The sequence below is a fragment of the Pithys albifrons genome, chromosome 23, assembly GCF_047495875.1.
Source record: "Pithys albifrons albifrons isolate INPA30051 chromosome 23, PitAlb_v1, whole genome shotgun sequence".
NCBI classification, from domain to species: domain Eukaryota; kingdom Metazoa; phylum Chordata; class Aves; order Passeriformes; family Thamnophilidae; genus Pithys; species Pithys albifrons.
In genome coordinates, this window is record NC_092480.1 from 2,598,297 (window position 1) to 2,611,038 (window position 12,742).

At 50.8% G+C, this 12,742-nt stretch overlaps 1 protein-coding gene across 5 annotated transcripts in view; it reads right to left on the minus strand.

The window, feature by feature from the left end:
- Window positions 1–12,742, minus strand: part of CEP164 (centrosomal protein 164) — a 32,807-nt gene that overhangs the window by 12,902 nt on the left and 7,163 nt on the right. Inside the window, exons 8-13 of one of the 5 annotated variants that reach the window (XM_071576352.1) lie at window positions 10,969–11,088; window positions 8,262–8,702; window positions 6,810–6,887; window positions 5,727–5,810; window positions 2,374–2,459; window positions 672–821 (exon numbers count right to left, since the gene is read on the minus strand). In XM_071576352.1, coding sequence (XP_071432453.1) covers window positions 672–821; window positions 2,374–2,459; window positions 5,727–5,810; window positions 6,810–6,887; window positions 8,262–8,702; window positions 10,969–11,088 — 959 coding nt within the window. Of the gene's footprint in view, window positions 1–671; window positions 822–2,373; window positions 2,460–5,726; window positions 5,811–6,809; window positions 6,888–8,261; window positions 8,706–10,968; window positions 11,089–12,742 lie in introns of all 5 variants that reach the window. The other 4 variants (XM_071576351.1, XM_071576353.1, XM_071576354.1 and 1 more) reach the window with 4 other exon arrangements.

Below are 12,742 nucleotides of genomic sequence, written 5' to 3' on the forward strand. Positions count from 1 at the left end.
GCACAGGTCTCCACAACACAGATTCCTTCTTCACCCCCTTGTCCCAAGAGACACTGCCTAATTTTTCCAGTTGCATCTGCTGATGTGTCATTTGACACAGAATGCAAAGTCAGCACAATCACACCTACTGAGCCTCTGTCACAGAGGAGCTGCAGGTACAGATCCACAAATACCATCAAAAGTGCAGCAGCAGAGAATGGTGGCTCGAGCAGGAGCTCTGACCTCATTATTACTTTACTTCAATGCAAACAATGTTCCCAGTGGCTGTAAAATTGGGGTGGTTTGTTGAGTTTTTGCTGTCCCTCCTATCCCAGCCCCACCTGGCAAGTTCTGTTTCTCAGGGAGGGTGAGCACTCGCAGCCTTGTCAGCGACACCAGCACAGAGGAGGCTTTCCCAGAAACAAGGCAAACGGTTCTCTCATCCCACAGAGTCCTGAGCCACAGAACTGGAGGGCTGAGCTGCTGTTCTCGCCCTCTCCAGCACAGACTGCTTGCCTGGCACCCTGACAGCAGAACAGCTGCCGGGATGTGCACATGGAGCTGCCGGAGCTCTGCCGTGCCCACCAAACCGCAGCTCCGGCTTCACATGCGAGCTCCAGCCACCACAAAGGGGGACAAAAGCACAAAAGCTGTCACAATCACACCACCAGGGACTGAAAGGAAACCCTTACGTGTTCTGTGGGGCACAAAGCTCCTCTGGATCCATCAGGCTATCCAGTGGTCCCTCCTCCTGCTCCGGGGCCGCAGCCTCCTCCCCATCATCAGGATTTTCTAAACCAGAACACTTCTCTGATGTTTCACAAGCACTGAGATCCCTCTCACTTCGCAGCACAAAAGAGGGGACAGAAGGACAGATTAGCTCAGCTCAGTCTAGTGGCTGCTGCAGGTGGACAAGGCAGGGGATGACAGGATGTGCAGGTGACACAGGTGGGTACTAAGCCATGGCTGCCAACGGTGCCTGCTCATCCAACACAGGGCTGCCAAAGCCACAGGGAGGCTCCACACCATTCCCACCACCTCATACCAAACTAATAAGCAGCTGAGGATGTAATGGGTGTCAGTCTCAAAACACTGGATATCATCCTTGGGTTATCCCACTCTTTCCAGGTCCTCAGAGAATGTTCCCAAGGTACATCAGCCCTATCAGCAACACTCACACTGCTGTCCAAATTACAGATGGGAGTGTTGGCAGGCATGTTTGTATCTACAGCTCTACTTCATCTTAGAAGTGCAGAAAGGAGAGACAAGGCAAGCACAAGCAGCTTCACAGACAGAGAGCACAAGAGGATGCTCAGCTGGGAAGCAGGCACCAAGTGATAAGGAGACAACTCCTGCAGGCAGAACACATTTTTGGGGACCCTCACATGAACAGCTCCTGCAAGAACAAGGCTTCAAATCCCATGTCACGCAGCCAATCATTAAGATGGGCTGCAGTTTCTTCTGCTCGTGAGTTTTCCTGGCACAAGGAACAGCTCCTTGGTTCCCAGTGCCCTGGAGAACATGTAACTGTGTGGAAGCCAAGAACTTTGACACAGCTCATCTGTAAATGCCACACTGCAGCTCTCCAAGGAGGAGGGGCTCGAGGGAGCAGGGAGCTCACTGCTCAGCACAGTTTTAAACAAATCACCACAAACAGGCTGGAAATAGCTCCCCTGAACAGCCTAGTCCTCATGGTAACTGAGGGTCTGGAAGCCAGCATTCCTCTTGGGGCAACAGCTGGTGAGCTGCCCACCTACCAGGAAATAAAATAGCTTAATGCTTACACCTGGTGCAGGTCACTTCTGTGGTGGTCCAGAAGTGAGAACTGTTCACATCACAGCTGGACTCTCCTGGCACCAGAAACGGGCACCAGGCTGGCCCTGAGAGCCTTCAGGTAGAGGCTCTGCCTAGTGGGGAGCTGGCAGCCCAGTAGGACCAGTGCTGAAACCAGGGGCTGACTCAGAACCAGAACAGTCTATCATCAGGCAAAAGCCAAGGGCCACATCTCCCCTGGTTCAACACCACAGGGCCCAGCACACTGTGTTAAAAGGTTCAGGCCATCTTGGCAAGAACGTGACTTTTGGAGCTTTCAAGAATAGTCAGGGAGCTGTAAGGGAGACAGAAGGCTGAGTCACAGCTGGGGCAGCCACCAAGACATGATGGACAGGCAGTTTCACTGCTCACCCAGTCAGAAGTAGTTCTGAGACAGTGCTGAGGAGGTGACAGGAGAAGGGAGAGGTTTAGTAAGAAGCTGTAAGAAGCTGCAGCATCTCGAGGTCTTGTAGAGGGGACACCTGTCCATGTTACAGCAAGCAGAGCAGGGAGGACAAAGCAGGAAAGGCATCAGGAGCTACAGCTGCCCACACCTCCTGAGTTGCTCTGTTTGTACCATACCTCTCAGCAGCTTTTGTTCTTTTGCTTTGCTCTTCCTCTATACTGGCTTTGCTTTGGTCTTTTTCCTCTTCTCCCACCTCCTGGGCCTGCAGGTAAAAGCAAACAGTGTGGAGTTTGTGGCTCCTTCACCATCAAAGACATTACAGGGGTTCTGCTGAAGGTCCACAGAATCAGCACTGAGCCCAAGGACCACACAGCATCCACAGGCTGTTCCAGAACACTGGATGTGCCTTCTGAAGATAACCAAGGGGCTCCAAACAGCACAGGAATGCCTTGCAGGAATGTTTCCAAAAGCAAAACGAGAGGCCTGGGAGCTCAATACAGAAGATGAACTCCCTGCCAGCACTAAGCACTTGGGACACAGGTTTGGCTTTTACCTGAAGGTCATTTTACATTCCCAAGTAACACTAAACTTCCTGAAAAATGCAGGACAAAAATCTCCTAAAAGAAAAATGTCACACACAAAGTAATGCACTGTGGCCATAAAGCAAATTGATGTATTGGCTGGGACCAGAATCACATCAGGGCTCAGTCCTGCCTCCCATCCTGGTTCTAGGCAGGCTGTGAAGGGCAGCACACACACAGGGTCACCAGTCCAGGGATTTCTGACTCTAGGACACATCAGGGTGGGTGCTGCTAGGGAAGCCAGCCCCCTCAGCAGCACACTGAGCATTCAGTTGGCTTATTTATGACACAGTAAATATCTGAAATACAAATAGCAAATATTTGAATGTGAAATAGTATCACCTGCTCCTTTGCCCACTTGCCAGCTCCCAGACCCCTCTGTCCCCTCAGCAGACACTGCACAGCTCACCTGGGAGGGGGAAGGACTTCCCTCCTCACCTGCCAGCTCCACAGGAGGCAGTGAGGGCTCACCCTCCCTGTTCACAGTTTGGGTCCCCAAAAGCACAGCCCATTCATAAATTCTTGGTGAGCACAGGACCAGCAGATGAGCCCAGCCCCTCCTGTATGTGGAGCAGGGCCAAAACAACACAGAATTAAAACAGCAGTAACTTATGCAAATGTTCAGTGGAGCAAACAGCAGAAGGATTCCCTGAAAGTGCTGTCACCTTCCATCACATCAGCCTGGGCAGAGCTCTCCACAGCCCCCCACCCCCAGCCTCCCTCCTGCCCCGCTGTAACTAATGACTGCAATTCCCGGGAACCGAGGAGCTCAGCAAATGTTTCCTCGCTCAAAATGGGCTCTGTCACCGCTGCCTGGGAACGGGAAGGAGCCAGACAAATGGGCAAGGATAATAGTCACAGGGCACCTCTGCTGAGCCCAGGCACGGGGCTGTGACTGCCCCTCTGCCCAACAGGGCTGTCCCTCCCCAGGACTGCAGGAATCTCTGGACACATTTGGAAGGACAGCACCTGTCTGCAGGTAATGAGGGCAGATTTTAAGCTTTGTCTGTGGAACTGTTAGATCCTTGCCCCTCCTGTTGCCCCCCAGGATCCCAAGCAGTGCCAATAACTCAAGCAGCAGAGTTTTCTGCCCAGCTGTGTCCACAGAGGACACCTCACATGCTCAGGACACAGAACCGGTTGTGTGAACAACAGGAATGACAGATAATGGACCATCTCCTCCCTCTGCACAACAAAGATCCCGAAGGGCTCAGCAGGAGGATCTCACATCAGCTTGAGGGACTCAGCAGGAGGATCTCGCATCAGCTTAGATCATGCCTGCATCCCACTCCTCACCACTGTCCCCCCTTGGCAGAGCGAGGTGCCAGCACTAAGCACTTCAGACACAGGTTTGTCTTTTTCCCCAAGTTTGGGCACTGAACAGGCTCCCCAGGGCAGTGGTCACGGCCCCAAGGCTGTCAGAGCTCAAGGAGTGTTTAGACAATGCTCTCAGGCACATGGTGGGATTGTTGGAGTGTCCTGAACAGTGCCAGGAGTTGGACTGAATGATCCTCATGGGTCCCCCCTTTCAATTCAGGATATTTTATATTCCAGGATTCTTTATCTTGCACATTCAGTAAGTGAAGGTGGGAAGGAGCAGCCTTCCCTCTGCCAGCAGAGCAGCCAGGTCTAGCAGGACACATCCCACAGAGCTTCTGCAGCCACCACAGCTCCTGCCAAAACATGCCAACCAAAACCCTCCAATTTTGTGCTCATGGAGCTGCCAGAAATGTTGTTTTTTTTTTCACAACAGAGTATTTTGTTAATATATTCAAAGCAAGGCAAGCTCCTTACATGGAAGCAGGCACATTCCTGCAACCAGAGTCATTCCAGCCGAGCCTCTGTGTACAGACACAAAAGAGCAGCTGCAGTTCTGCAGGGAGCACCATTTCACACCCAGCTCTCCCCAAACAGGGCTGTAATAAACTCCAACGTGGCTGCTCCAACAAGCATTTGCATGCACAGTGTCTGCGCTGCAGGGAGGGAGAGGGGGAACACAGCAGGCATATGTTTTGTTTTCCCTTCACATCTGATTATGCTCATTATTAGGCACAAGAGGACAGGTGTATTCTCCAGACACAACCTTACAAACCGGATTGCTCCTCTCTGCTGGACAGGTGGGGAGTTTGCCACTCAGGGTCTCCTCCAGAGCAGCTGATCACTCACAATCAGCACAAGGCTGAGTAACCCCAGCTGGATCCTGCCCTCCACCGCACTCCCAGCCAACACATCGCACTGAGATGGAGCAGGAATGCTCCAGAGGAACGTGGGGCTGAGGAAGCCAACTCAGCAACATGCTGAGAAGACAAGGATAAACCCAAGATGCACAGCAACCTTCAGTCAGAACTGCCCAACCATTGCTACATCCCAGAATAACACAGTACAGGAGGACAGACATGTGCCCACACATGTGCTCAGTGTGCTACAGCCTCACTGAAAGGAGACTGTTTTCCCCTCTTCATGAAAGCTGGCAAGACAACCAAATGCTTAAAAGTAAGCTTCCCTCTACCAAAATCTGTCAGAGGGAGTTAGCCTCCTTTTCTTCCCATTGATTTCTATCGTGTTCTGCTACACAAATCCTTCCTATCTGCTTAAGAGAAAGAAAAGGACAAATATAGTCACAAAAGAAGAAAGTAAAATAGACTACTTCCATCATTCCCCAGGAAAGCCATTTATTGACACTCCTATTGGGGCAGGGAAAGCGCGCAGGGGAGCCTGCATATGTGCACTCCTGAAGGCTTAGCTTCTTTATGTAGCCTTGTGCATCTCATCCCTGCAGAAAAAACAATGCCCTGGTAGTGCTGCTCTGATCCCTGACACTTCACACAATGCTCCTGTTCACCTCTGCAAAGCCTTTACACTGACAGCATCACAGTGTTAGTGCAACACACCCCAGTATTTCACCTGCCTGTTCATGGATCATCCCTGATCACACACACAGAACTCACCTTGCACATGGGGCTGTCCAAAACAGGAGATGGAGCCCCTGCATCCAATACCTCCTCAGAAAGCTGCCTCTGGAAGCCCAACTCCTAAAGAAGAAAGCAGAAAAGTATCAACGTCTGATGAGAACACACAGGGTTTGCCAGAGACCCTGAAACCAAAATCCTGACATGGCTTGCAATCCCCACTGCCCACCCCACTGATGGCAGGTCAGCAGCAGTTCCCCTCACCAGATCCCTAAGGAAACCCTCCCTGTGGGGTCCAGGTACATCAATGCCACACAGGGAAGACATTGCGGGACTGAGAGCTCTGTCACGCTCCCAGTGCACCCTTCCACATCAACCACAGCAGGCAGGGGTGGTGAATGGCACATCCAAAGGGCACACATAATCCCCCAGCCTCTACTGCTCCTCTTTATGATACCCCTGCACATTTCCTCATATTTTTTCCTAAAAGTCAGCTGCCACAAGGTATTCATTCTCTGACAATCCTTCCTCCTGGCAGAGGCTGTGGGGGCCTTGCACTTGGCTGCACAGGGCAGTGTGTGCACACACATGCCCATGAGCCAGCACTGCACAAGGCAGAGCCACTTGCCAACACAGGCTTGTACCAACCCCAATAAATAATGATATTCTCAGCCATTTGCTGGCCATGCTGCCTCTGCTCCCACTGGCAGATGGCAATGGCAGCTTCCTGTGGAGATGAAGAGATGCTGATGGGCATCTCCCCCCCATCTCAGGGCTTCTCTCCTGCCTGTTCTCCCACAGGCACCCTCCAGAGCCAGGTCTCACAGCCATACACACCCCCCTTAGCAAAAGCTGCTGAGTCCCTTAAAGCACAATTTTTACACTGCTTATTATTTTCCTTTTTTGCAATTATCTAAACACAGTCCCAGCAATATGTGACCTACTTTTTCAGGGATATTACCTCACCCACAAACCCAGTCTGTGAGGTGCAGGGTGACACTGCTGGCCTGTGCCACAGCTGAAAGGGCACTGCAAGGAGTGGGCACAGCACTACCTGGCTGCACCATCCCAGAGAAACCCGAAGCCCCACACCCAAGGGACAAGGAGTTTTTGGTGACTCACCACAGGCTGATTCAGCTCCCCATTGGAGCAGGTGGAGACACGCAAGTCCTCCCCACTGATTTCAGATGCCTTTGAAAGCTGAGAGGAGAATACAAGTTACAGCCTGTAGGTGTCTTACCACCTGGGCACTCCCAACATGACAACTGGCACTGGGAACACAAATCTGGCCTCTCTAACACAGGGGAGACAAGATCACAGGACATCACAGGGCAGACACTAAGGGTGTGACCCACAAAACAAGTACAAAACACCACCTTCACAGGAGGGCAAGGGCAGAGAAGTGCTCTTCAAATATCCCTGACCAAAGGCACTTGCTGCTTCTCCATCTGCAAGGATCTCTGCTGCTCTTGGAGCTCCCAGCCCTCCACACAGAACAGCACCATGGTCTTAAAAGCACTTTAAAAGCCCCTCTTGCCGTGCCTAAGCAGTGAATGTAGCAGTGAGAACTTCTACATTCCCACCATCATGAAGCCACATGGAATTGTTCCGTGGGAATACTCTATGGCCCTGCTAACTTCAGCAGGACAGCTCATGTGCAGAAGCACACAGGTAAGGGTTTGGAACAGCAATGCTGTCAGCTCTAAGCTCTTCAGGACAGAGCATGTTTTCCACGCTCAGCTTTGTATTTTATCATTTCTTACAGACATTACGCGTCAGTGAACTAGAGAAATCATCAAACTCAGCAGGAAGGCAGCCAGATTGGAAAGAGAGCATTCATCAGATCCCATATTCTAACCCATATTCTATTCTGGAACCTGACCACGAGCAGACAGTGTGTCTGTCTGGCAGCCCAGCTGCAGGGCCAGGCCACTGTGACACAGTGGCTCCTGTCAGACTGCACAACCCAACCCCCCGGGTCTACAGTGGGTTGTGGACAGTTCTCCTCCCACAGTGGGCAGACTGGGAGGTTCTGTGCTCCAGAGACAGCCCCGAGGCTCCGTCCTTCCCCGCTCCAACCCCGCAGCTCCCATCGCATCCGCCGCAGAGCCGCGAATCTCACGGCTGGCACTCACTTTACACTCCTGCCCCAGCTCTGCGTAAGCTGAGAGAAACAACAGAAGGAGAGAAACAAAGCAGCACGGACAGCTGGGCTCGGTGTGAGCTCCATCAGCAAACCTGCTCGCTCAGGACAGACGGCAGCACGCGAAGCTGAGACTGTTTCTCCTCCAAGACTCAAAACACACCTCACAGTTGAGGGTTTTTTGCATGTCGGTGGCTTTGGACAGCATTTGGTGTGTGCAGGAGAGAATAATTGCCTAGCTCGATCCTGAAATGCCAGTCTGGAAATTCAGAGCACTTGTGCCCCCCAGGAACATCCTGCTGACCAGGAAAGCACTTGCACTGGCTTCACAGAACACGAGACAGTGCTACAAGAGCTTTCCTGAGTCAGAGCCTGACAAGACGACAGGAAGAGCCAACACCAACCCCAAACCATGCAGGCAGGTCTCTTACTTCACCAGCATCCAGCCTGCTCTCTGTTTTTGGATCAGCTGCTGTTTCTTCCCTCCCTTCATCCACTATCTTTTCTCCACAGGACACGGTGTCAGCAGTGGCAGCCAGGCTTCCCATCTGATCTGCCTCAGCACCTTCCACAGCCAGAGATGCAGCTTCAGCCTGCCCAGGACCACTTGGCACATCCATCCCTGCTGTGCTCCTTTCCCCCACAGACTTGGGCAGCTCCTCAGCTGCAGGGATGTCACCTTCCACCTCAGCATCATTTTTGTCCAGTACTTCATTCCCAGCAAGTTCCCCACCAGAGTCCTCCTTGTTCTGGCCAGACAGGCTGCTGTCAGCATCTCCGGGAAGGATTTGAACTGGAGATGGAGGGCACGCAGCATCAGAATCCAAGGAAGACTCCTGCACTTCTTCAGCATGTCTTGATTTTAAAGACTCCTTCTAGGCAGCAAGTCAAACACAATTATAGCCACAACATTCTCTCTGGGGGGATGCAGGGGTCAGAACAGCACAAACTCCCCTACAGCAAGCAGCAAAATCAAAAAGCTTTGGGTGACTTTGAGACCTGTTTGACTTCTTTTCACATAGTCCCATTCCAAGGCAAGGGTCTCCATTGAGATAATCTCATTCACTTTTTGGGCTCTGATGGGGTTTTTTATCTGTTGCTTTTTTATTTGCAGGGTCTCAGTTGATAAAAGTGGGCAGTGGCTGTGCAAGGCCACCAGCCCTGGGAGCACCCAATGTGCTCCACAGCAGACCCATTTATGCTTCCATGTTGGTTCTGTTCAGTAAGAGATTGGAATCTTAAGAGACCATGACTGGACATTTCATTTCTGCCTCACGTTTTAAGCAAAGAACAGTAGGCAGGATCATCATCCCACCTTCCAGCAGGACAGACTTGAGGGTGGGCACTGATTGACACCGCCCCTTAAAGCTCAGAACAAGCCTGTGACTAACACAGGAGGCTGAGAGATGGCAGAACCCACTGGCCTGGGGGGAAAAAAGACCAACCCCAAATTAAAGCTTAGTCACCCAAAGGTTCAACTGCCTCTCCCAGCAGCAGAGAGGCCACAACACCCACCGTGGAGAGCAGAATAGCCAGGAGGGAGCAGGAGAAGGTTCCCTCATCAGTATGCAAACAGACCTGCTTGCACGTCCCACTTTCTCACTGTTTTATTAATGCTGCGGTGTCTTGTCAAACATTCCCTGCATCCTGCGTACAGCGTGTACCGTACACTGAGCGCATATTTTAACAGTGTATTTTTATCAAAGTGCCACTGGAACGCTGTCAGATCCAGACCCAGAGCTGCAGCACGTTCCCTGGCACGTCATTTGTCTGCGAGACCTTCTCGGGGCCAAGAGAGCCATCCATCAGGCTGGAGAGGCCAGGGAAGTCTAATCACTGGGCACTTCCCAAAAAACCTGCAGCTCTGAGCCTCACCTGCAATTTCCTGGTACTGAGTGACAGCTTATGGCCCCTGTCCAGCGTGATGCCTGGTTAGCAGAGGTTCCCAGAGTCACCAACCAGTCACACAAGGCTCTTGGTGGCACCTGAACCCAGAGAAAGGTGTGCAAGGGGCATTTTAGGGATGCTCCAGTAGAGGAGCTCTCATGGTGGTTTTATTTATCTGGGGATTAGGGTGGCTGGAAAGTTATACTCCTTTTGGATAGACTTGCTTTAGAGGTCTCCAGAGAATATCCCACCAGGAGATCTGACAGTATCCAGGATAACCCAAATGAGACCAAGCAGGATTTTGATGCTTGAACACAGTGCAGAGTTGCATCCCTTCAAGGGGCACATACACAACAGATTGCAACAGTGTGCACAGTGTTACTGGTACTCAACAGGGTTTCCCTCCAGGCAAGTTCACCTCTGCCACAAAAATATCCCAGAATAAATTCTTTAGCTGGCAGAACCCTGTTTTAACGGCAGCTATAAACAAAAAAGCTTTGTTGATGTTACACCTTGATGATCATAAATGCAATTCTCCAAAAGAGGGAACTGTGCCAGTCAGAGACACAGGTGAAAGAAGAGGAGGGAGGTTTTCCTTGTGCAACACAGACTATGCATTTCAGAGCTGGGACAAGTCAGCTGGGTCATAACTGGCTTCAGCTGATCTTTTCACAAACTGTAACATGTTTTACCTGTACTGAAAGATACTGAGAGGAAAGTCCTGCCTATCAAATCATTATTTCCAGTGATCAGTGTAAGTCTGGAGAATAGGACATTGATACCTACAGGACAGGTTTGGGATAAGCATCTGACCCAGAGATGGACAGTCAGAATGAACAACAGCCACCAAAACTCAATCCAATTCATCTCAGGAAGGAGGATGGACTCTGCCACCTCTGCACTTTAACATGTTGAATTTGAGAGTACAACAAGAAATTTAACACTTAAAGGAAAAAAGAGGAACAAATATACTGCATAGAGAATAACCTTGAAGGTTTTGAAGGTTGATGGGCTCCCTTCCTGCTCCCTAATTCCAGGCTGTTCTCAGACTCAGGGAGGGGGTAGGAACACCAGACTTCATTTGGGCAGCATTTGCCCTTGGATTTTAAGTTCACACTTCTCTCCATGCACATAACACTTTAACCAGCAAACGAAACAAGCCAAGCATCTACCAGAAACAACCACAACACTAGAAGCTGCCCATTGCATGCAAAGCCTCAGGGACACTGAGCAAGCCAGAGCCACCATCACCTCTCCCAGGCTGCCAGCATCCTCCACAGGACTCCCGGGGTGCTGGGGGTCAGCTCCAGGGGGATCAGCACCATCAGCCAACAGGCTGCTGTGGTTCTCCTGCTCAGCCTCGCTGTTTTCCTAGTGGAGGGGTGACAAAGCCACTTGCAGAAGTCCCCACACCACCTTTCCAAGCCAGGAGAGACACCCACTGTGACAGACTCTTCCCTGTGAGCTGTGTCTTGCTGCAGCCATGCTCCCCAACCACAGATGACAGCAAAACTACACACACAGCAGCCACTTCTGTCCCCTCACCAGCCAGCCCTGTGCTGGTATCCTAGGGAAGTGTTTCTTGGGAAGGAGCAGCACTGCTTCCTGCACTACATCCCTTCGGGAACACACCAGCTGTACTGCTCAGTGTTTATGTACAGAGGCAGCTCCCTTTCACCCTCTAGCCAGGAATGGTAATTTTCCAACACAAAGGACCCCCTTGATTCCCACTCTTTATCCAGAGACTGATCCCAAGGTGCCAACACTGTCACAGGGGATCATTTCTGCTACCACAGGACTCTCACAGGCACCCAGAGGTGCTGCCAGACCTATTTCTCCTCTTGTTCCTTCCAGCACTATCCCCAAGTTCTTTTCTATCTTGGGGAAGAGCCTCACATGCAGTGAGGACTCAGGATGCCAGAAGGCAGGAAATCAGGTTAAGGTGAGAACTGACCCTCATTGCAGGAGTACATTCAAACTACTGCACACACCCCAAGTTCTCCAGCATCCGACCTGGCTTTCATTTTTAGTGCTTTTTTCTCAGTTAAAACACTCCTTGCTCCAGAAATGCCCATTGAAGGGGGAGCATTTTTTCCACTTCTTCCCCCCTCTCTTCCCAGACACTCCAATGCTGCCTCCACTCCACCCAACATCCTGTCTCTGTAAGTCACTAAAACCACATATTTCCTTTGAATACAAACATTCAATCCTGACCACAGGCTACATGAAGCCAGTTTTTTCATTACTTTATCCATTATAGCTTAGATTTCCCCCTGTAGGACTTGCTACACAAACCCTCTCCTCTGTTTTGCAAGGAAGCTGGAGCAGGCTGAGCTCACTCCTAGGAACGCTTTTCTACTGCCATCTCATGGAACTACAAAAGAATTCTATTTTCCAGTGGGGCACTGCTATCTTATCAGGACTGAGATATCACCCACCTGGGTTAACAGCCTGGCTGTTGGGCAGCAATTGCCATTCCATAATAGATTCCTGATGCCCCATCCCCACGGCACTGAAATGCCAAGATAGCTCTTTGTTCCTGCACACATTAACATTTCAGTGAGGAATTGGGCCCCCACAGTTGTCTGGAGATGAGAGTCAGGGCTCTCTTTGTCACATCCACTTTGGCATAAGCCTTCACAGATCCTGCCCAGCACCTTGAATGGGTTCTCCAGCAAAGTACTTTACAGTTTAATTTTCATGTGCTGTGAAAAGGATAAGGCAAATACTCTAAAACACTTTAAAAGAAATTAATTTGCCTTTCAGATACTGGAACAGGATTTTCAAAGCGGTGAGAAAGGATTAATGTCAGCACAAACAGTCGGGCCAAATCACCAGAGCTGCTTACAACGCACTTCCCATTGTGCCCTTGTCATCTTAAGCCTGATCCCGGCTAAGGAAGCACAGACAGAGCACAAGGAAAGCACAGAGTTTGCACAAGGCCTTGGGTGCACTGACTGCTCAGTGTCTCAGCCGCAGGATTTATCTACAGTGCAAGAAGAAAGAAAACAGGTTTTGTGTTGTC